This window comes from Hyla sarda, chromosome 11, assembly GCF_029499605.1.
Source record: "Hyla sarda isolate aHylSar1 chromosome 11, aHylSar1.hap1, whole genome shotgun sequence".
NCBI lineage: Eukaryota > Metazoa > Chordata > Amphibia > Anura > Hylidae > Hyla > Hyla sarda.
This window is the reverse complement of record NC_079199.1, coordinates 94,513,400-94,535,616: the sequence shown is the minus strand read 5'-3', so window position 1 is coordinate 94,535,616 and position 22,217 is coordinate 94,513,400. Positions and strand designations below refer to the sequence as shown.

The following is a 22,217-nucleotide window of genomic DNA, read 5'->3' as shown; positions in this document are numbered from 1 at the left end:
TTTCTAACCAGATGGTGGCAGTCTCTCACCTGTGCTGTCAGGGATATAATGGGAAAATTATTTTTACATACACTGCTGTTTTCACTAGCTCTCCGGCATCAGCACATCTCTATTACTGCAGTGACAACTTTTAGAGCCCATGAGGAATCACTTCACTTAAAGGAGTACACCACTGCCCCAGCGTTCAGAACATTTTGTTCCAAACGCTGGTCTGTGGGCTGCGGGGGTCATAACTTCAAGGTCACGCCCCCTCTTGACGTCATGCCATGTATCTCCTATCTACAGTCACATGCAACCTGCATGATCTCCCCACCATCCCCTGCAGACTGACTTATGCATGCTTTCCTCCATATCTACACTCTGATACAGTAAGGCCTGAGTGATCTGCCCTCCCTGAAGGCTTGGATGCTTTTCTCCTTCTCCAAACTCATTTGCTGTATACAGCCTTGTTTCCCTATCTGCTGCTGTCTCTAAGGGTGGGTTCACACCCCGTTTTTGCAATACAGTTCCTGTATCAGGTTTTTTTTTTTTTTTTATGAAAAAACGATTCCTCAAAACCGGACTAAACTGTATCAAAACGTGTGTAGAAATTTTAACCGGTATACGGTTTGAAAAATATGTCAGGTTGCATCCATTTTTAAGAAAATAAAAAACGTAAAAGTTTTTAACTTTTCACTCCATTATGAATAAAGTTTCACTTGCTTGACTGAAATCCCAAGGAAAAAACTTTCGGTGTCAAAAATGGTATGGTGCAAACCGGATGGAACCGTACGCACATTTGGTTCTGTACGGACTCACATGTCAATGGGAACGTATATGGTTTCCATACGGTTTTTCACCCGGACTGAATACTGTGGTAGGCTACGGTTTTGAGAACAGGTAGAAAATGGACAAAAACTTACAATATGCAAAACGGACACAACCTGATGCATCTTTTGGCATATGGTTTTCAATGGAGAGTCAATGCATACGGTTTTTAATATGGTTCCGTAAGGTTTTCACATTGAAAACGTATACGGGAACTGTATTGCAAAAAAGGTGGCCTTACTCTGAGAGGACAGCAGTGGGAGACGACAAAGTCAGAAGCCAAGTGCTGTCAGCTCTATATCAACAAATGCATGTACAAGAGTTGTACATTCTCTACAGCAACATAACAGTAGGACATTTTTTTATAAAAACTATTTGGAAAACTGCCTAATTTTGCATTTTGGAAAGAAATAAGCAACATTAAATTTCAGTGCAAAGGTTTCAGCAGCATTTAAATAGTGAAAGGGGGGAACTTTATCAAAACCTGTTTTGAAAGGTTGATCAGTTGTCGATAGCAACCAATTAGATTGCTTCTTTTATATTTTAAAGGCATTTTAAAAAATTAAGATGCAATCTGATTTGTTGCAATGGGCAACTGCAAAACTGAGGAGTACATCAAAACATGTTTGTGGAGCAGACTCCTGTAGTCCACACATCGCCAGACCTCAGCAAGGGATACGGAAAGGCTAGTCTGGTTGTGTCACCCTTCCCACCATGAGACATTTCCATCCTGCCTCCATATCGTTGCTGAATACATCACTGGCAGCTAATGGATTTTTCTTTTCTTTTACGGTCACTTGAATAAACCTTTGACATGTTGTCCAGACGTGACAGAGGTCTATATCGCAGACCTGAGACTCCTGCAATTTCGAGTAATAACTCTCTAAAGAGCAGGCAAATTTTGACCACATTTTTATAAAATTAATGTGTTCAGTTGTCTTGGAGCTATATAATACATACAGTAGCAAAAATAGAAAAAGAGCCGGCACTGTAGTGTGGTCTAGCGGTCCCGTAGACGCTGAAGCTGAGCTGAAATTAATAGACGGGTGGTGTGGCAATGAGTCAGGGGTGCGCTTATATGGAACAAGCAGAGATACTTCATACAAGAAGAAAGTACAGTGGTCCCTCAACATACGATGGTAATTCGTTCCAAATGACCCATCGTTTGTCGAATCCATCGTATGTTGAGGGATCCGTGCAATGTAAAGTATAGGAAGCTGTACTCACCTGTCCCCGTCGCTCCAGACCAGGTCCTCACCGCTCCCGATGCTGTCCCAGGGGCTCCCGATGCTGTCCCGCTGCTCCGGTGTCTTCTTCGCGATCCTCCGGTGTCTTGCGCATCGTCTGCAGGGTCCGGGCCTCGCTTTCTGGTGACGTCATTACGCTGCTGCGCCGGTGCGGCGTGCGTAGTGACGTAATAACGACGCCGGAAAGAAAGGCCCGGACCCTGGAGAAGATGCGCAAGACACCGGAGGATCGCGAAGTGGACCCGGAGCAGCGGGAATAGGTAAGCGAACCTGCCAGGGATGCTTAAACTGCTATCCGACAGCAGTTTAAGCATTTTGCGCTGTTGGATAGCAGTTAATGCGATAGCCCCGACATATAAAAGCATCGTATGTCGATGCTGACATCGACATGCGATGGCCTCTGAGAGACCATCATATGTCGATTTTATCATATGTCGGGGCCATCGTAGGTCGGGGGGTTATTGTACATACTACGCACTCACCCGGTTTCATGCCAAAGAATGGGTTTCTTTGTTCCAGAATTCACATGGAACACAGAAGTACAGGTCAGGAAAAGGAAGGAGATGGAGCTCGGCCGAGCTCGTTAAACAACGGTCCCGTTTCGCGGGTTCTCCGCTTGGTCACGCCCCTAGGGGCGTGACTAAGCCGAGAACCCGCGAAACGGGAATGTTGTTCCACGAGCTCGGCCAAGCTCCATCTTGTTCTGTTCTTCTGTATTCCATGTGAATTCTGGAACAAAGAAACCCATTTGGCATGAAACCGGGTGAGTGCGTAATGTGTACTTTCTTTCTTCTTATATAATTCATACACATACATAACACACATATATATATATATATATATTTTAATACATATTTAAAATCACAAGGAAAGAGAAGAACTCCAGCTCAGTTCAGGAAGATATGGCTTTATTCACATCAACGAGGCAACAGGTACAGGGAGGAAGTGACGCGTTTCGGCCAGGTGCTGGCCTTAGTCGTACGCGTCACTTCCTCCCTGTACCTGTTGCCTCGTTGATGTGAATAAAGCCATATCTTCCTGAACTGAGCTGGAGTTCTTCTCTTTCCTTGTGATTTTAAATATGTATTAAAATATATATATATATATATATATATATATTTTAATACATATTTAAAATCACAAGGAAAGAGAAGAACTCCAGCTCAGTTCAGGAAGATATGGCTTTATTCACATCAACGAGGCAACAGGTACAGGGAGGAAGTGACGCGTTTCGGCCAGGTGCTGGCCTTAGTCGTACGCGTCACTTCCTCCCTGTACCTGTTGCCTCGTTGATGTGAATAAAGCCATATCTTCCTGAACTGAGCTGGAGTTCTTCTCTTTCCTTGTGATTACTCCGGGTGAGGTCCACACTCACTCCGCGCCCAGTGTCCAGACCAGGGATTGAGCCGGGATACCCGCTTCTCATATATTTAAAATATCATATAACAAATAATAATACATATCTAAATAAAAACTCCTTAATAGTTGTGATGCTTATTAACACACAACGCTAGCAGCTAAAGTAGTACACAGATATTCTGATGAACATCCAAAATTCCAAACATGAGAACACAGGGGAGCAGTACATGGAGCTACAATAAGAGGCACATCTAGTCCACAACATTTCTACTGCTAACTGGAAATAAAACGATAAAGGACCTAATGGATTTAAAGGTACAGTCCAATGCTGGGTGTGCTACAATTTGGTTGTCATAGATCAGGTGACCATTGGGCTTCCCATGTTCAGGTGAAATGGAAATGCATATGATAGCAGGGAAGTCCAAGGTTTAATGACTTCCAGACTGATGGGAAGAACAAGGATGACATTAATTGTATATAATAAATAGATATGATGGAATTTATATTATGTAAAACATGACACATGCATCCAAGTTCAAGAGTCAGCACTTTTTCTGGTTGAGGTAACATTTAGATCAGGTAGGTCTTATAAACAGCTGTCAAGGTGTCCTATATCTCATTAACATTGTGTTCCCGACAGTTTAGATGGTACCAGCAGAGCTTCTGGCATTATAGCAGCAACGTCTATAAGACTTCACAAACTTTCTTCCTGCCCCCTACTTCCAGTTGTCTATATGGAGCCTCAGCAAGGGTGAAACTAGGGCCTCCATTATGGTGCTGGGTACTGTTACCAGAAGGGCCAATTACCCGCTCCTATGATGCAAGTAACCACACTAGAGCAATGCGTGCCTGATGAAGGGTCCGTTACGGACCAGAAACGTGCAGCTCTAGTGTGGGTGCTGGTACTTTCTATCTTTTTTGACTACGTCTATGCCTGGTTTTTACAGCTAAAAAAACCCAGGTTAAGGTTTATTCCCTGCAGGTAACACCAATAACTATTGCGGACCGGGAGAAACTCCTTGTTAAAGAATCTGTTTATTTTTATTTTTTAAGAACTGGTTCTATTATGTGGGATCAAGGGGGGGGGGGGGGGGTTTCCTGCCGCTGGGACGGAGGCTAATGATGTCAAGGCCACACCCCGCTCGTGATGTAATGACCACGCCCCCGCAATGCAAGTCTATGAAAGGGGGCGTGGCTTGGTGTTGCTTTGAGGTGGCGTGGCCGTTGCGTCACGAGCATGGTGTGAGCGTGATTTTACCAGCCTCTGCCCTGCATCGCTAGTCATCCGGCATGGAGCGAAGTTCGCTCCGTGCACTGGGTGTCTGATGTGCCGCAGCAGGGATCGCGTGGGTCCCCACCGGCGGGACCCCCACGATCAGACACCTTATCCCCTATTTAGGATGAGATGTCTAGGGGCAGAGTACCCCTTTAACTTATGGCACCTATAGACTATATTAGGTGTTATACAGTATATAAAGCTCCCCGTGAGAACTGTGCTGCAGGTAGACAAACACCATGCAGGAAAATGCATGAAGATGTTTAAATAATGAGGTTAACGCCAGAATTACAGCTGTAAGAGCTACCTGTATGTAAATATATTTACTTGCTTAAGTGTGCATAGGACTGTAATTTTAAAACCACACAGAGCTCATGTATCAGTCTGTCCACTATAGATATAAAATGAATATGGCACTGGCTACATGTCCCTTATTTACCAACGCACTAGCCCATTTATGGCCGTCACATAATGGCTGCAGGAAATGACAATTCTTACAAATGACATCACTGATACATGGCCGCTCTGTTTTTTTTTTACAAGGACACTAAATAAGCACAAGTGGAACAGATAAAAAGAAAGGCGAAAGTAAAAAAATTACACTTTTGTGCATACGCTGCCACGACAGGATTTGTGGATCCAGTGCAGTAGGCTGTTAAAGAGAAAGAACAGGTAAGTGGACAGATCAGCATCACAGTCATAGAAAGAGTCTACGGACAGACTGCTAAAGGAAGCATAGGAAACATCACTGGGTTTACAACTACTAGTATGGAGAAAACAGAGGCGGTAAATACACGAACTACAGGAAAAGAAGAGACAGTCTGGTCCTACAATAATGATCATTACACATATTATACTCAGATTATACACAGGACTTCTATAACGTCCCCTAAGGATTCTCTACAGCAAAGGTCTGTGGAACCGTTTAGCTGAAGCCTACCTATAGCCATATCTGGCCTGGTGTACGTTATTTCAAATAGGGAGCGGGATAAGTGGTTTCCACAAAGAACCTGTCATCACCTTCATGCTGCCCGAGTCATTGAAGTGATTCCCGATGTATGCTGCCTGCTCACCGCCCTTGATTGATATCACTCATCCTATACCAACACAGGGAGAGACCCATCACTCAAGGCTAGTAGGGTAAGGAGAAGCCACCAGGGACCACCTCAGTGACTCAAGTCTATGGTTGATGTGTGGCTGAGGAGTCTCTCTCTCGCTCTGTAAGCATATAAATCATTATTTGAGTATTATGAATCTCACATGTGTTAACTTGTCATTGTGTCTTTCACACCGCTATCTCTGCATACACTGTAGTGCTAGTGTTGTTGGCTTGCAAGAAGAGTAAACGAGCAGAGTGAACATATAACACCATAAAGGAACTATAAAAAGGACTATAAATGTTCTCAATGTAAAAACACATGGGAACCTTTAGCCGCCGCGTCCAGAGATCTGCTCGAGGGGACGCCCAATGACAAGGAATCTATACATAATGTACTGTTTGTCCAAGGATGCCCTCCAGGCGCCCAAACATGAGAACCTGCAGCTGCATTCCCACGACACCAAGGACAAGTTACAAGGGTACAAGGTGCCTGTGGAGAGTACAAGGTGCCTGTCGAGAGTGCAAGGTGCCGGTCGAGAGTGCAAGGTGCCGGTCGAGAGTGCAAGGTGCCTGTCGAGAGTGCAAGGTGCCTGTCGAGAGTGCAAGGTGCCTGTCGAGAGTGCAAGGTGCCTGTCGAGAGTGCAAGGTGCCTGTCGAGAGTGCAAGGTGCCTGTCGAGAGTGCAAGGTGCCTGTCGAGAGTGCAAGGTGCCTGTCGAGAGTGCAAGGTGCCTGTCGAGAGTGCAAGGTGCCTGTCGAGAGTGCAAGGTGCCTGTCGAGAGTGCAAGGTGCCTGTCGAGAGTGCAAGGTGCCTGTCGAGAGTGCAAGGTGCCTGTCGAGAGTGCAAGGTGCCTGTCGAGAGTGCAAGGTGCCTGTCGAGAGTGCAAGGTGCCTGTCGAGAGTGCAAGGTGCCTGTCGAGAGTGCAAGGTGCCTGTCGAGAGTGCAAGGTGCCTGTCGAGAGTGCAAGGTGCCTGTCGAGAGTGCAAGGTGCCTGTCGAGAGTGCAAGGTGCCTGTCGAGAGTGCAAGGTGCCTGTCGAGAGTGCAAGGTGCCTGTCGAGAGTGCAAGGTGCCTGTCGAGAGTGCAAGGTGCCTGTCGAGAGTGCAAGGTGCCTGTCGAGAGTGCAAGGTGCCTGTCGAGAGTGCAAGGTGCCTGTCGAGAGTGCAAGGTGCCTGTCGAGAGTGCAAGGTGCCTGTCGAGAGTGCAAGGTGCCTGTCGAGAGTGCAAGGTGCCTGTCGAGAGTGCAAGGTGCCTGTCGAGAGTGCAAGGTGCCTGTCGAGAGTGCAAGGTGCCTGTCGAGAGTGCAAGGTGCCTGTCGAGAGTGCAAGGTGCCTGTCGAGAGTGCAAGGTGCCTGTCGAGAGTGCAAGGTGCCTGTCGAGAGTGCAAGGTGCCTGTCGAGAGTGCAAGGTGCCTGTCGAGAGTGCAAGGTGCCTGTCGAGAGTGCAAGGTGCCTGTCGAGAGTGCAAGGTGCCTGTCGAGAGTGCAAGGTGCCTGTCGAGAGTGCAAGGTGCCTGTCGAGAGTGCAAGGTGCCTGTCGAGAGTGCAAGGTGCCTGTCGAGAGTGCAAGGTGCCTGTCGAGAGTGCAAGGTGCCTGTCGAGAGTGCAAGGTGCCTGTCGAGAGTGCAAGGTGCCTGTCGAGAGTGCAAGGTGCCTGTCGAGAGTGCAAGGTGCCTGTCGAGAGTGCAAGGTGGCTGTCGAGAGTACAAGGTGTCTGTAGAGTACAAGGTGTGGCCACTTTATGTGCCAGGAAAGAGTTAACATATGCATTTAATTCATCCAGGTTTGGTGTATAGAAGCTTGTAGACCTCCAGATATCCTCCAGGATCACGACTAGGATTAAGGCGCGTGAATATGTTATCATGGCATCTGTGCGGCCACTTCCAGAGACTCCATCCCCCCAATCTTTCCACTTGTGAGGGAGAAATGAGGTGTAATAGCAGCAGACCTGATTAAGATCAGACACATTACCATTTTATTTACCTCGATTCATTGTGCTGTGAAGAGCGAGAGAAACCAAGTGATAAGATCTGCAGCAGATTAATGAAGCAACAAGTCCCAGCTATTTCCCTGCGATTATTCAGCAATGATATTATGCAGTAGTAATGTACAATTGCTAATCAAACTACTTTAATATGAAGAACGCCTAGTGCTGCTATAAAACCAACACGTATAACTCCCGAGAAGACGTCCTGATACATAGTAACGCATCCGTGGAATCGGCGATCACACATCTGCATCAGTTTCGCCCCATTTGGTTCTATACAGGTTTTATATTTGTAGTAAGGTATATTTATTGGGCAGAGCAGCTGTAATGTCCTGTTTTTATTATATAGGATATGTAGCTGACCCACAGAGATCCCCAAGAGGAGCATTCAGGGGCGTATACAGCCAAAATATATGAATCCCCAACAGCATTAACTTACCTATAGGGACCAAGTGCAATCCCCTCTTTCCTGCAATGAATTTGGCAGAAGCCCTCACGGTCAGGGGAGCAGCTGTAAGGCTATGTTCACACACAGTATTTTGGGTCGGCGTTTACATCAAACAATACAAAAACAGCTGGAAATTCAGATTTTACAGCCGTGAAATTAAATGTAAGGTCCTGATTTTTGGCTGGCAATCGGGAACAACTTTTTGCGCCTTTTTTTTGGAAAAACTTTTGATCCCCCCCCCCCCCAAAAAAAAACAGCTGAGTTGTAAATGACATAATAGCATAATAGAAAGGCTGGAAAACATCTGAAAGAATGTTTCAAAAATATAAATAAAATTATTAAGACAAGTTTTTTTGTAATAAAAAGACACGCATTTTATGTAATAAAAACGTTTTGCAGCCGAAAATATGGATAAAAAAAAAAAAAAAAAAAAAAACACCTCAGGGTGCACAGAGATGATGGCTTATTCTTTCCGAAACAAAAAACGGTGTTGACACAGACAGACGGGCAGAGAGGATGTAATCACATTGAAGTAACACTCCACAAGAAAAGGTATTCAGGACAGAGGTCAAGGTGAATTTGTCTTTACTAACGTTAATTATGATTTACCATGGAAAATTGTCTCTGTGAAGGTGTTGTTGTTTTCTTAACAGCAGCCAGACTTGGTTGGAAAATGTAAAATTAAGCAGTACTCACCCGCTGCCAATCCAATTGTTCCCGATACCTGTTGTTCACCACTTCCTGGTGGTAACATCTTGACTCAAGCAAGTGGACGCTCCACATATTCCTGGGTGACTAGGGTCACCGCTTGGGACAGAGCCGGAATCCATCTTATGTTTAGATGTCACCAGAAAATGGTGAGCAGTGGGGACCGGGCATCACTGGATCAGCAGAAGCTGGTAGTTGTGTAATACTTAGTTTCTCCTGTGGTGGCACTGCAGGGAAACTGAACACTAACTTCCAAGGATTTCCCGCAGATCACACTTTAACAAAGCTCCGTGAACATAAAGCTACAAAGTATTATGCCCTTCTGATATGGGGTGGACCCAATTCCTAATGCCAGGTACAAACAAGGGCCAGTGTGACTTTCACTTGACATACCTTCTGGTACACATGTTGTTATCTATGAAGACGCCTGTGATTACCATCCATAAAATGTCCTAAACACAATGTATGTACTTGTAAGTTGTATCCAAAGCATGCCACTTTCATTACATGGAGTACTCCCATTGCACCCCCATTGTACATAGAGCACCCCCATTGTATAATGATGAACACCAGATGGATTTTTTGCTGTGCCGTAAACCTCCCTCATCCATTTCCTCAATACAGTCACAGTTTCTCCACACGCATATAGTTGCCCCAGGTAACGGTCTTGAGAAATTTCCTTTAGGGTACGTTCACACATACAGGATACTGCGCAGATTTGATGCGCAGGATTTGTAACTGCAGATTAGAAGCTGCGCTCAGTCATTTAGTTTACATTGAAATCTGCAGCAAAAAAAATCCTCCGTACGTGACAACGTACCCTAACAGTGTCTTCTTATATAATGTTATGGTTAAAAGTGCCCTAATTAACAAGTAACAATTTCCTCAGTTCAGACGTAGTGCACATTTATCACAGAGGAGACCACTGGTGGCCGCCTTATACCACCGATTGGATTCACAGGTAAGAGAAGCTTCTCCTTTATATCTCACTGGATCCAATCCCAAATGGAAGAGCAACGTGCTGGGAATAAGGCGAATATACAAACCTAGTGTGCCGAGAACATTAGATGTGCACTAGATAAATGAAGTAACCAGGATCTTTACTTTAATCCATTAAAAGGAGTATAACTATGCAATGTGACAGCATATAGGAGATAATCAGTAGACAACACACGCCGGTCCTGTACAGTGGAGCTCCCAAGAAATAGGGCTGGGCGGTATACCGGTTCATACCGAATACCGAAATTTTTGTGCTGCACGATATGAATTTTTACCTATACCGCAATACCGGTTTGGCCCCTCCCCCCTCAGGAATGAATGAATTATCAGCCGCAGCGCACTGTCCCCACATTGGGGGAACTAATCATATGTGACCCGCGAGTTGCAGCCACCGGCGCTGATTCTCTATACCAGTGGTCTTCAACCTCCAGATGTTGCAAAACTACAACTCCCAGCATGCTGGGAGTTGTAGTTTTGCAACATCTGGAGGTCCACAGGCTGAAGACTACTGCTCTATACTGTATCCCTATGCCCGGGCTGCAAAAGGTGAACAAAATAAACTTTAACGCACCTTCCTCGTCGGTCCGGAGCAGCTTCCTGGAGAAGTGAACGTCGGACAGCCGTCAGCCTTTCACTGGCCGCAGCGATGTTCCGCCTTGGCCGGTGATAGGCTGAGCACACTGTCATGTAAGAAGCCCACTCAGCCTATCACCGGCCGAGGCGGAACATCGCTGCGGCCAGTGAAAGGCTGACGGCTGTCCAACGTTTACGTCCCCAGCGTTTACCTTTTGCAGCCCGGGCATAGGGATACGGTATAGAGTGTCAGCGCCGGCGGACGCAACATACAGGACGAGGAGGGCAGCGCTTGCAGGTGATGTGAAAAGTCCCCCGATGGGGGCAGCACAGCTGGGCTAATAATTGATTTTTTTTTTTTGGGGGGGGGGGGGGGGGGGGGGAATACAGTTCTATACCGTGGAACCGCCATAAGTAAAAAAAAAATAAATACCGCGATACACATATTTGGCCATACCGCCCAGCCCTACCGAAAGACATAATTTTTTATTTATTCATTTTCTGTTGATGTAGCTGTATAAGGGCTTCTTGTTGGTCTGATGGGCTAAAAACGTATTAAATTGAGCATATACTGCATTTAAAAGAAAAAAATATAATTTATTGTTTTACACAGTTTAGTACACTGCTCAAAAAATTAAGGGAACATCAAGATAGCACTTCCTAGATCTGAATGAATGAACTAATCGTATGAAATACTTTCCTATTTACATAGTTGAATGTGATGACAATAAAATCACACAAAAATTATCAATGGAAATCAAATTTATTAACCCATGGCGGTCTGGATATGGAGTCACACTCAAAATCAAAGTGGAAAACCATACTACAGGCTGATCCAACTTTATGTAATGTCCTTAAAACAAGTCAAAATGAGGCTCAGTAGTGTGTGTGGCCTCCACGTGCCCGTATGACCTCCCTACAACGCCTGGGCATGCTCCTGATGAGGTGGAGGATGGTCTCCTGAGGAATGTCCTCCCAGACCTGGACTAAAGCATCCGCCAACTCCTGGACAGTCTGTGGTGTAGGTGGATGGAGCGAGACATGATGTCCCAGATGTGCGCAATCGGATTCAGGTCTGGGGGATGGGCGGGCTAGTCCATAGCATCAATGCCTTCCTCTTTCAGGAACTGCTGACACACTCCATAGCCACATGAGGTCTAGCATTGTCTTGCATTAGGAGGATCCCAGGGCCAACCGCACCAGCATATGGTCTCACAAGAGGTCTGAGGATCACATCTCGGTACCTAATGAGAGTCAGGCTACCTCTGGCAAGCACATGGAAGGCTGTGCGGCCCCCCAAAGAAATGCCACCCAACACCATTACTGAACCACCGCCAAACCGGACATGCTGGAGGATGTTGCAGGCAGAAGAACATTCTCCACGGCGTCTCGAAACTCTGTCACGTCTGTCACATGAAAGCAGGTTCACACTGAGCACATCTGTGAAGAGCACAGGGCGCCAGTGGCGAATTTGCCAATCTTGGTGATTTCTGGCAAATGAAAAAAGTCCTTGCACGGTGTTGGGCTGTAAGCACAGCCCCCCCACCTGTGGACGTCGGGCCCCCAAACCACCCTCATGGAGTCTGTTTTTGACAGCTTGAGAGAACACATGCACATTTGTGGCCTCATGTTGCAGGGTTCTGGCAGTGCTCCTCCGTCTCCTCCTTGCACAAAGGTGGAGATAGCGGTCCTGCTGCTGGGTTGTTGCCCTCCTACAGCCTCCTCCACGTCTCCTGATGTACTGGCCTGTCTCCTATAGCGCCTCCATGCTGACAGACACAGAAAACCTTGCCACAGCTAGCATTGATGTGCCATACTGGATAAGCTGCACTACCTGAGCCACTTGTGTGGGTTGTAGACTCCGTCTCATGCTACCACTAGAGTGAAAGCACCGCCAGCATTCAAAAGTGACCAAAATATCAGCCAGAAAGCATAGGAACTGAGAAGTGGTCTGTGGTCACCACCTGCAGAACCACTTCTTTATTGGTGGCGTCTTGCTAATTGCCTATAATTTCCACCTGTTGTCTGTTCCATTTGCATGTGAAATTGATTGTCAATCAGAGTTCATCCTGAGTGGACAGTGTGATTTCACAGAAGTGTGATTGACTATGAGTTACATTGTGTTTTAGTGTTCCCTTTATTTTTTTGAGCAGTGTATTTGCTATAAATGTCAGGTAAGCATGATTATGGTGATAAACTTGCGTAGTTTTTATGCTTTCTGCATGTACACAATGAATACACTTAAAAATCATTCGTTTTTTGTGCCATCACATTCTTACACCCATGAATGTTTTTATTTTTCGGTAAGAGCTGTATGTCGGTCAGGGCTTTTCTTTCAGGCTGTTGATGTTTCCATTGGTATAATTTATAGGTAGATATTACTTTTTCATAGCTTTTATTGCATTTTTTTTGCGGCATTTGCAATGTGGGTAAAATAACACTATCATGTGATAGTCTGGGTAGTTACAGATGCAGCAATTCCAATCATGTACTTTTCCTAATTTCTTTAGATTTTTTGAGGGTAAGAATGCAGAGGGTAAGAATTGCAGAAAATTTTTATCTTTCCTTATTGTTCTTAATTATTTTTTCTTTACTTTTTATCTAATTCCACTAGGACCACTAGACTATGTGATTGCGGATAGTTCACATATTGCACTACAATACTGTATAGCAGTGTATAATGCCAGTCAGTGTAATACAGTCAGGAAACCTCGGGCAGAATATAGAATATGTGATCCAGTCCTAACCTCAGTATCTGAGGAAAGGGATTTAGGGGTCATTATTTCACAAGACTCAAAGCTAGACGGACAATGTCATAGAGCAGCGGGGAATAATAGCAGAATGCTTGAGTTTATAAGGTATTAGCAGTAGAGAGGAAAGTTCTCATAAATGTATAGGGAGAGTTATCAGTAGAGAGGGAAGTGATCATGGGTGTATAGGGAGAGGTATTAGCAGTAGAGGGAAGTGATCATGAGTGTATAGGGAGAGGTATTAGCAGAAGAAAGGAAAATGCTCATGGGTGTATAGAAAGATATTAGCAGTAGAGGAAGTGCTTGCTCATGGGTGTACAGGGAGAGTTATTAGCAGTAGAGGGAAGTGATCATGGGTGTATAGAAAGATATTAGCAGTAGAGGAAGTGCTTGCTCATGGGAGTACAGGGAGAGTTATTAGCAGTAGAGGGAAGTGATCATGGGTGTATAGGGAGATGTATTAGCAGTAGAAAGGAAAATGCTCATGGGTGTATAGAAAGATATTAGCAGTAGAGGAAGTGCTCATGGGTGTATATGGAGAGGTATTAGCAGCAGAGAGGGAAGTGTTCATGGGTGTATAGAGAGAACAATTAGTAGTAGAGAGGGAAGTGTTCATGAGTGTATAGGGAGAGGTATTAGCAGTAGAGAGGGAAGGGATCATGGGTGTATAGGGAGATGTATAAGCAGTAGAGAGGGAAGTGCTCATGGGTGTATATGGAGAGGTATTAGCAGGAGAGGGGACGTTCTCAAGGGTGTACAGGGAGAGCTATTAGTAGTTGAGAGGGTAGTTGTCATAGGTGTATAGGGAGAGGTATTAGAAGTAAAGGGAAGTGATCATGGGTGTATAGGGAGAGGTATAAGCAGTAGAGGGAAGTGATCATGGGTAAATAGGGAGCGGTATTAGCAGTAGAGAGTGAAGTGCCCATAGGTGTATAGAGAGGTATTAGCAGTAGAGAGGAAAGTGCTCATGGGTGTATAGGGAGAGGAATTAGCAGTAGAGGAAAGTGCTAATTGGTGCATAGAGAAAGGTTTAAGCTGTAGAGAGGGAAGTGCCCGTGGTTGTATAGATAGATACATTGGAGAGAGTTCAAAGAAGATACTAAGCTAATACATGGATTGCAGTATAGAACTTATCAGGAAAGGTGAAAGAACTTTAACATGTATAGGAGAAAGATGAGACAGAGGGGATATAATAGAAACTTATATATACATAAAGGAAATAAGTACAGCAAGGAGGAGAGGAGATTCAAAAGAAGAAAAACTACCACAAGAGGACATAGTGTTATATTAGAGGTTTCTGCAGTAATATCAGGAAGAATTACTTTACTGAGAGAGTAGTGGATGCATGGAATAGCCTTCCTGCAGAATTGGTCGCTGCAAATACAATAATACAATGAAGAATTTAAAGCATGCATGGGATAAGCATAAGGCTATCCTTCATATAAGATAGGAATAGGCATAAGGCTATCCTTCATATAAGATAGGGATAGGCATAAGGCTATCCTTCATATAAGATAGGGATAGGCATAAGGCTATCCTTCATATAAGATAGGGATAGGCATAAGGCTATCCTTCATATAAGATAGGGATAGGCATAAGGCTATCCTTCATATAAGATAGGGATAGGCATAAGGCTATCCTTCATATAAGATAGGGATAGGCATAAGGCTATCCTTCATATAAGATAGGGATAGGCATAAGGCTATCCTTCATATAAGATAGGGATAGGCATAAGGCTATCCTTCATATAAGATAGGGATAGGCATAAGGCTATCCTTCATATAAGATAGGGATAGGCATAAGGCTATCCTTCATATAAAATAGGGATAGGCATAAGGCTATCCTTCATATAAGATAGGGATAGGCATAAGGCTATCCTTCATATAAGATAGGGATAGGCATAAGGCTATCCTCCTTCAAATAAGATAGGGATAGGCATAAGGCTATCCTTCATATAAGATAGGGATAGGCATAAGGCTATCCTTCATATAAGATAGGCATGAGGCTATCCTTCATATAAGATAGGGATAGGCATACGGCTATCCTTCATATAAGATAGGGATTGGCATAAGGCTATTCTTCATATAAGATAGGGATTGGCATAAGGCTATCCTTCATATAAGATAGAGATAGGCATGAGGCAATCCTTCATATAAGCTAGCGATAGGCTTAAGGATATCCTTCAATATAAGATAAGGATAGGCATAAGGCTATCCTTCATATATGATAGGGATAGGCATAAGGCTATCCTTCTTATAGATAGGGATAGGCATGAGGCAATCCTTCATATAAGATAGGGATAGGCTTAAGGATATCCTTCATATAAGATAGGGATAGATATAAGGCTATCCTTCATATAAGATAGGGATAGATATAAGGCTATCCTTCATAAAAGATAGGGATAGGCATAAGGCTATCCTTCATATAAGATAGGGATAGATATAAGGCTATCCTTCATATACAATAGGGACAAGGACTATAGTGAACATGGTGAACCCTGTATGACATGGTAGGATTTGGCATTACATGATTCCTCATATATTCCTGCCCATTATTTTTTTTTTAGGCTAAATCTTAAAGACAGGTTCCCTTTAAGACGTCTCTCAGCAGAGAAACACGGATGCACTTACTTTATTAACCACTTTTACAAAAATATCAAGACCCGGTACGGAGACACATTCTGTGTTTGTTTGGCGAGGCTGCCAGCCCCCATTCCGCTTGAAGGCCCTGTACGTTCCCATTAATGTCAGGATCCGCTGTGGCACTGCCAGTGACACTAATTGCCATCAACATTTCTGACTGAGACAATAAAAAAAAAAAAAAAAAAGGACAAAAAAACAAAACAAAAAAAAAATATAAAAAACCCATAGACAGCAACTTAATTCAGCATGGCAGATGCCAGAGAGGACTGGATGCTTTTATGACACTTTGGATTTAGCAAAAAAGTGGATAACATAAAATTGCACTATACGTACTGAAAATTTAAGGGAAAAAAAAGGTCATGAATATTCAAGTGATAATGCAAATTGAAGCATTATAAATTCTATGCACCTATGGTAATACATAAAATATACATATACATAAAATACAGAAAAAAAATGCAAATAGGATGGGTGAACGGGAAGACGTAATCAATGGGGATGGTGTAATGCTTCATTTCCCCTGTAGAGGTGCTGCAGGGGAATTAAACACTTAGTCAACAAGAATGTAAAAACCATGTCTGTCCAGCTATGGTAGCGGTCTCCAAACTATGACCCTCCAGCTATGCAAAACTACAACTCCTAGCATGCCCGGACAGCCGTTGGCTGTCCGGGCATGCTAGGAGTTGTAGTTTTGCAACCCCCGGTAGGCTGCTGTTTGAAGACAACTTCTCTATGGCGGTGTTTTGCAATTTTTTTTTTGTGTTTATGAAAAATACTTTGCACTGTTTATTAAATAACAAGAAAAAAAAAAACCTAGAAAAACCTGCGGCTCGGAGAGGATTATACGTGACGCGAGGAGTGCAAGGCCGCGCGCTGCGAATTGCCAGATGAGTGTTAATAAGTAAAATGGTTTCAAGGGCAGAGGCATCACACTCCATGAATATCACTGTGTCGTCTACTACATGTGTCAGATCACCGGGAAAACAGAGGTCAGCGGGGAAATGAAGCCTTACAACAGATGACAACAGCTATATTACGGCATCGGTCAACACCGCGGAATATTAACCCCTTACCGGCGCAGCCAATTCTAATTCCGGCCGTTTAAAAAAAAAATATAAATGTTATTTTTTTACACCTTGTCTTCGAAGAGACCTAACTCTTTAAAGAGTACCTGTCAATCATCATATTTTATAAACGAACTCAGATTATATTCCCTAACTACTCCCAACACCCCTTCTGCCCTTAAAGGGGTACTACGGTGGCAAACTTTTTATTTTTTTTTTTTTTTTTTTTATCAACTGGTGCCAGAAAGTTAAACAGATTTGTAAATTACTTTTATTAAATAATCTTAATCCTTCCAGTACTTATTAGCTGCTTAATACTACAGAGGAAATTATTTTCTTTTTGGAACACAGTGCTCTCTGCTGACATCTCTGTCCATTTTAGGAACTGTCCAGAGCAGCATATGTTTGCTATGGGGATTTTCTCCTACTCTGGACTAGGGATGTAAGAAAAAAATCGATTCCCGCGATTATTGCGATTTTTCACTTGCCGATACTGAATCTATTCAAAAATATTTTATACCTTTTAGTGATGTGGAATTTGTATCTCCTGATCCACGGAACAGCATGTCCCGGGCATCAGGAGATACAAGTTCCAAATTTTGTCAGCCGGATCTGACGCGGCGGCGGCGCTCTGGGTGTATGGAGCGGGCTCCGACTCGTGGCCGCTCCATACTCTGCGGCCCCCGGCTGTTCTCAGTAGCCGGGGGCCGCTGATGCATCACCGCCGCTAATATCCAGCATGCGGTGCTCTGCAGTGTGTATGGAGCGGGCTCCCGACTCGTGCCCGCTCCATACTCTGCAGCCCCCGGCTGTTCTCAGTAGCCGGGGGCCGCCGCTAATAGCCAGCATGCGGCCGGAGGGCTTATCTCTGCTTCCTTGCTCTCCGTGGCTCTGTCATTGATAGATCCTGGCTGGACCAGGCTCTATCAATGGATCGCAGATAAATGGAGTTCAATAGAACTCTATTCATCTGTCTGAGGAATCTAATGATTCCTAAAAGACTAATACAGTGTATAAAAAAAATAAAATAAAAATAAAGTTTTAATAAAAGTGTAAAAGACATTGTTTTTTTAGACAGAATCGGGATATATCGCGATGTATCGTCACCTAGACGGTATCGCGATATATCGAATCGCCACACTGGTATCACGATTCGAATCGAATCACCAAATTCTTGGCGATTCACACCCCTACTCTGGACAGTTCTTAAAATGGACAGAGATGTCAGCAGATCATTCAGCAGGCATCCTGGCACATCGCCGAGGGGGCCCTGAGACCCCCCCCACATCGCACAAATCGCCAGTCAATTCAGAAGGGCGGTCTGCGGCGATTCCGTTCCCTGCTGCTCGACTGGCAGGGATCAGATTGGGATTCAATTCCCCGCCGCTCACCAAGGGGGTCCTGAGACCCCCCATATCGGCGATCGCCACAATGCAGCCGAAATGAGAACATTTTGTGGCCTTGTGCTGCATATGGGCCTAATTTAAAAAAAAAAACAGTGTCAGGCAGTATTTGAGTGGGGACGTCCTCTACTAGACCCTGCTCTACAGTATGGCCATGACATAAAACATCCCAACCAAGCGAGCACGGTATAGTGTGAAGATGTATAAACTTTGCAAGAGTACTTTCGTCCTCAAGCCCGATTGTATTCTGGACTACAATCGGTATATGGGGGGAGTTGATCTTTCTGATCAAATCCTGAAGCCATATGATGCCATGCGGAAAACACGGGTATGGTACAAAAAAGTTGCGGTCTACATGGTAGAGGTTGCCATGTACAACTCTTTTGTACTGTCCCAGTACGCTGGCAACACAGGGACATCCCTGCAGTTTGAAGAGGTAGTTCTAAAGGCCCTAATCTTTGGTGACCACCTAGGAGCGGGTCAAAGCACCTCTGGAACTGTGGTTCCCCAGATCATCCCCAGCCAACACTTTCCAGGTGAGGTCCCCCACACTGTAAAGAAGGGACGATCCCAGAAAAAATGCAGTGTGTGGTCACAGGAGGGGGATTCGGAAGGACACCACCACTCAGTGTGACACTTGCCCCGATTATCCGGGCCTCTGCATTAGAGATTAGTTCAGGGAGTATCAAACTTCCATGGAGCACTACATTTTTTATCCATTTCCCTAATTTTAATTCCCCAGAATTCGACTACAATGTACTAGTCTAGAGTACATAGTCTTCCAAATTTTAAAACCAACCCCCCTGCCCCACCCCCACCCCAAAACCTCTTTCCCAATAGCCCTGAGAATATCTTTTTTCCCCCCAAAAAATGGGTCATGGGACACAGTCTACAACATTGGGGGTTTGGAAGTTGCCTCAAATGTGCAGCGCTCTCTCCCCACCTGAGCGCATTTGAGGTAACAGAATAGGGACGGCCACACACATGGTGAAAAATGGGAAGGGGGGGGGGTGATTCAATCTTTTATTAGGGAAGGGGCTTACTTACATTCAGTAACATTTTCATTCTTTATTTTTTAGTTGTCATAGGAGACTTTTACATGGAATCTTTCGATTACATACAATGAACAATCATTGTTATTGGCGCTCCATTTCTTCAGACTGCCTACAGTAAGCAGGAGCGCCAATCGGATGGGGCGGAGGCATGTACGGACATCCACCCGTCTTCTCTGATAGGAACACTGTAATCCTCATCTGCATCCTGAGCTAATGGTGAATGTTTGTTCCCATTTTAGATACTGCAATCAACTATAAACACTGTGTCTAAAGGGTTAATGTCAGACACTGGCTTGATCGGCAAATGTCCAGCTATAGCCATGTGTCCTGGCTGCAGCTTTGACCAGAGTATGAAGTGCGCTTCATACAACTGGAGAGGGCTCAGGGTGTACATGTACGTCCTGTGCGCTTGAGGTTTTTTTTTTGGTTTACACCGACCATTTATTGTGCATGATTAATAATGTAATATTTTATTAGCTCAGACTGTCCTGTACACTATGATGCCCATGTTCTACTGACACATGAAACAATATTAGGGCTCTTTGACAATGCATAAGAGCGTTATGTTCATAGATGGCAGAATGAGGCCTAAAAAAAAAAAAAAAAGTTTCCCCTTCGTACAGTAGGGCATGGTGGAGGCTCTATAATGTTGTCAGGCTGCTTTGCTGCTTCTGGGCCCAGAAACCTTATACTTGTTCCAGGAGGAGTGAAGTCTGAGGATTATCAGAACATTTTAGAGCAAACTGTGCTCCCAGATGTAAGAAAACTCAGTGTTAATTGAAAAATGTGTCCTACAACGGGATAAAGATCCAAAGCACATATCCACGATTACACCAGAATGGTTAAAGGACATCTGCAGCGTTACAAACACTTATCCCCTATCCTCAAGATAGGGGATAAGTGTTTGATCGCGGGGGGTCCAAACGCTGGGGCCCCCGGCGATCTCCTGTATGGGGCCGCGGCTCTCCTGTGCAGGGGGCGTGCCAGCCGCAGCATGACGTTGCGGCCGGCACGGCTCCTCCATACAGCTCTATGGGAGAGGTGGGGAGGCAGCATTCGTGCCTCCCCGCATCCCCCATACAACTGCATGGGGACGGGGAGGAGACGGGGCATCACCGTCGACCTCTAGGTCGACGCTACGCGCCTTAGCGCTCACCATGAGCGCTAATGGCAGCGCCCCGTTAGGGAGATCGGGGGGGGGGGGGGGTGTCCCAGCGGTCGGACCCTCCGCGATCAAACACTTAGCCCCTATCCTGTGGGGCTAAGAGAAGGAAATGGACTGTTCTATGCTGGCAGCAATGAGTCCTGATCTTAAAGGGGTGCTCCACTGCCCCGGCATTAGGAACATTTTGTTTCGAATGCTGGGTGCGGAGATCGTGATGTCATGGCCACGCCCCTCGTGACGTCAAACCTTGCCCCCTCAATGCAAGCCTATGGGATGGGGGTGTGGCAGCTGCCATGCCCCCATCCCATAGACTTGCATTGAGGGGGCTTGGCGTGACGTCACAGGGGGAAAGGCAGTGATGTCACAACCCCTACAGCCCGCACCTGGGTTCAGAACAAAATGTTCTGAACGCTGTGGCAGTGGAGCACCCCTTAAATCACACAGAAAATCTTTGTATTTGTAAAGAACTGATATCTGATATTAGGAGAAGGAACTCCGTAAACATTCAAGAGCTTGAGAGAAATACAGTAGAAGGAACAGATGGGGGCTAGAAGATCAGAGATGGCTACAAAAATGTCTGGTTGTGAAACCAAGGGTTAGCGAAGATACCTTTAATCCTGTCCATATCATATAGGTTTACCTTTTCTTTTTGGAAATGATTTCATGAATGTTGACAGGTCAGCTATTATGATAAACGTATCAACATATTTCTAAAGATACTGTCCTTTTTATACTGACCTATCAAGGGTGCCACTAATGTGGACCTCTACATCTACAGCAACACAGGGGTCACACAAAACAAATCCTAAACACATTATTTTATTGCTTGCTTTAAATGTCCTTGTTATTTAGGAAAACGTTAGGACAGGTCACAGAGACATGTTAAAAGGTGCCGAGACCCTTCCATCATTGGAACGGCCAAGAAGCTCTACTCCCTACTGAGCTTTACTCCCAGTCTCCCAACGGTCTTCATCCTGTGGCCTCATTATAAGTCTATGGGGTCGTCCAATGAAGCAAGACCCGCTCGTCTTACTGATCGTTGGGGGTCTCAGCACTGAGTTCAGACCAATTAAAACTTTTCATACGTCTCTGACAAATCATATACTTAATATAGCATGAAGAGCCACATATCACCAGAAGAGTAAGAAAGACTGACCTGACCAGTGTCCTGTAGAGGTGCCAGACCTATCCGTACACGTATCACTGACTGGCTTAAAGACCGTCTCCCATCCACCTGTAGCATATCTCCAACTCTGCGACTCAAGTATGAGCGTTCTCTGCGTGCCGAAGGCTATCATGAAGCAGTAGACCACGTGGTGAAGTTGGCATCCATAGCCACAGCCTTTGTTGATGTTACACACTAGTTTCTTAGCTTTGCTGCAATCCTTTGGGTTCTGTGGGCAAAACCAAAGAGAATTTCATATAACCCCTTTAAAAGAATTCAGAATCATCTACCAATGAGGACCCTACCTCATAAACAAAAAAAAATAGAGTCATTCAAAGGTTAATTATTCCAAAGTGAATCAATTTTATTAATGAATGAAGTATAAAAATAGAGGAGGGATTCCACCCAGGGGAGGGGTAAGAAAACACAGGGTATCTAATATATATCTAATTTATAATTTTTATATATATATAT

The 22,217-nt window shown here is 44.7% G+C and overlaps 1 protein-coding gene across 4 annotated transcripts in view; it reads right to left on the bottom strand.

The window, feature by feature from the left end:
- The window catches only part of FUT8 (fucosyltransferase 8), a 201,212-nt gene that overhangs the window by 43,433 nt on the left and 135,562 nt on the right, over nt 1–22,217 (bottom strand). For 3 of the 4 annotated variants that reach the window (XM_056545654.1, XM_056545653.1, XM_056545655.1), the window contains 2 exons: nt 21,735–21,972; nt 5,291–5,341 (listed from right to left, as the gene is read on the bottom strand). In XM_056545654.1, coding sequence (XP_056401629.1) covers nt 5,291–5,341; nt 21,735–21,972 — 289 coding nt within the window. The remainder of the gene's footprint in view (nt 1–5,290; nt 5,342–21,734; nt 21,973–22,217) is intronic. The other variant, XM_056545656.1, reaches the window with a different exon arrangement.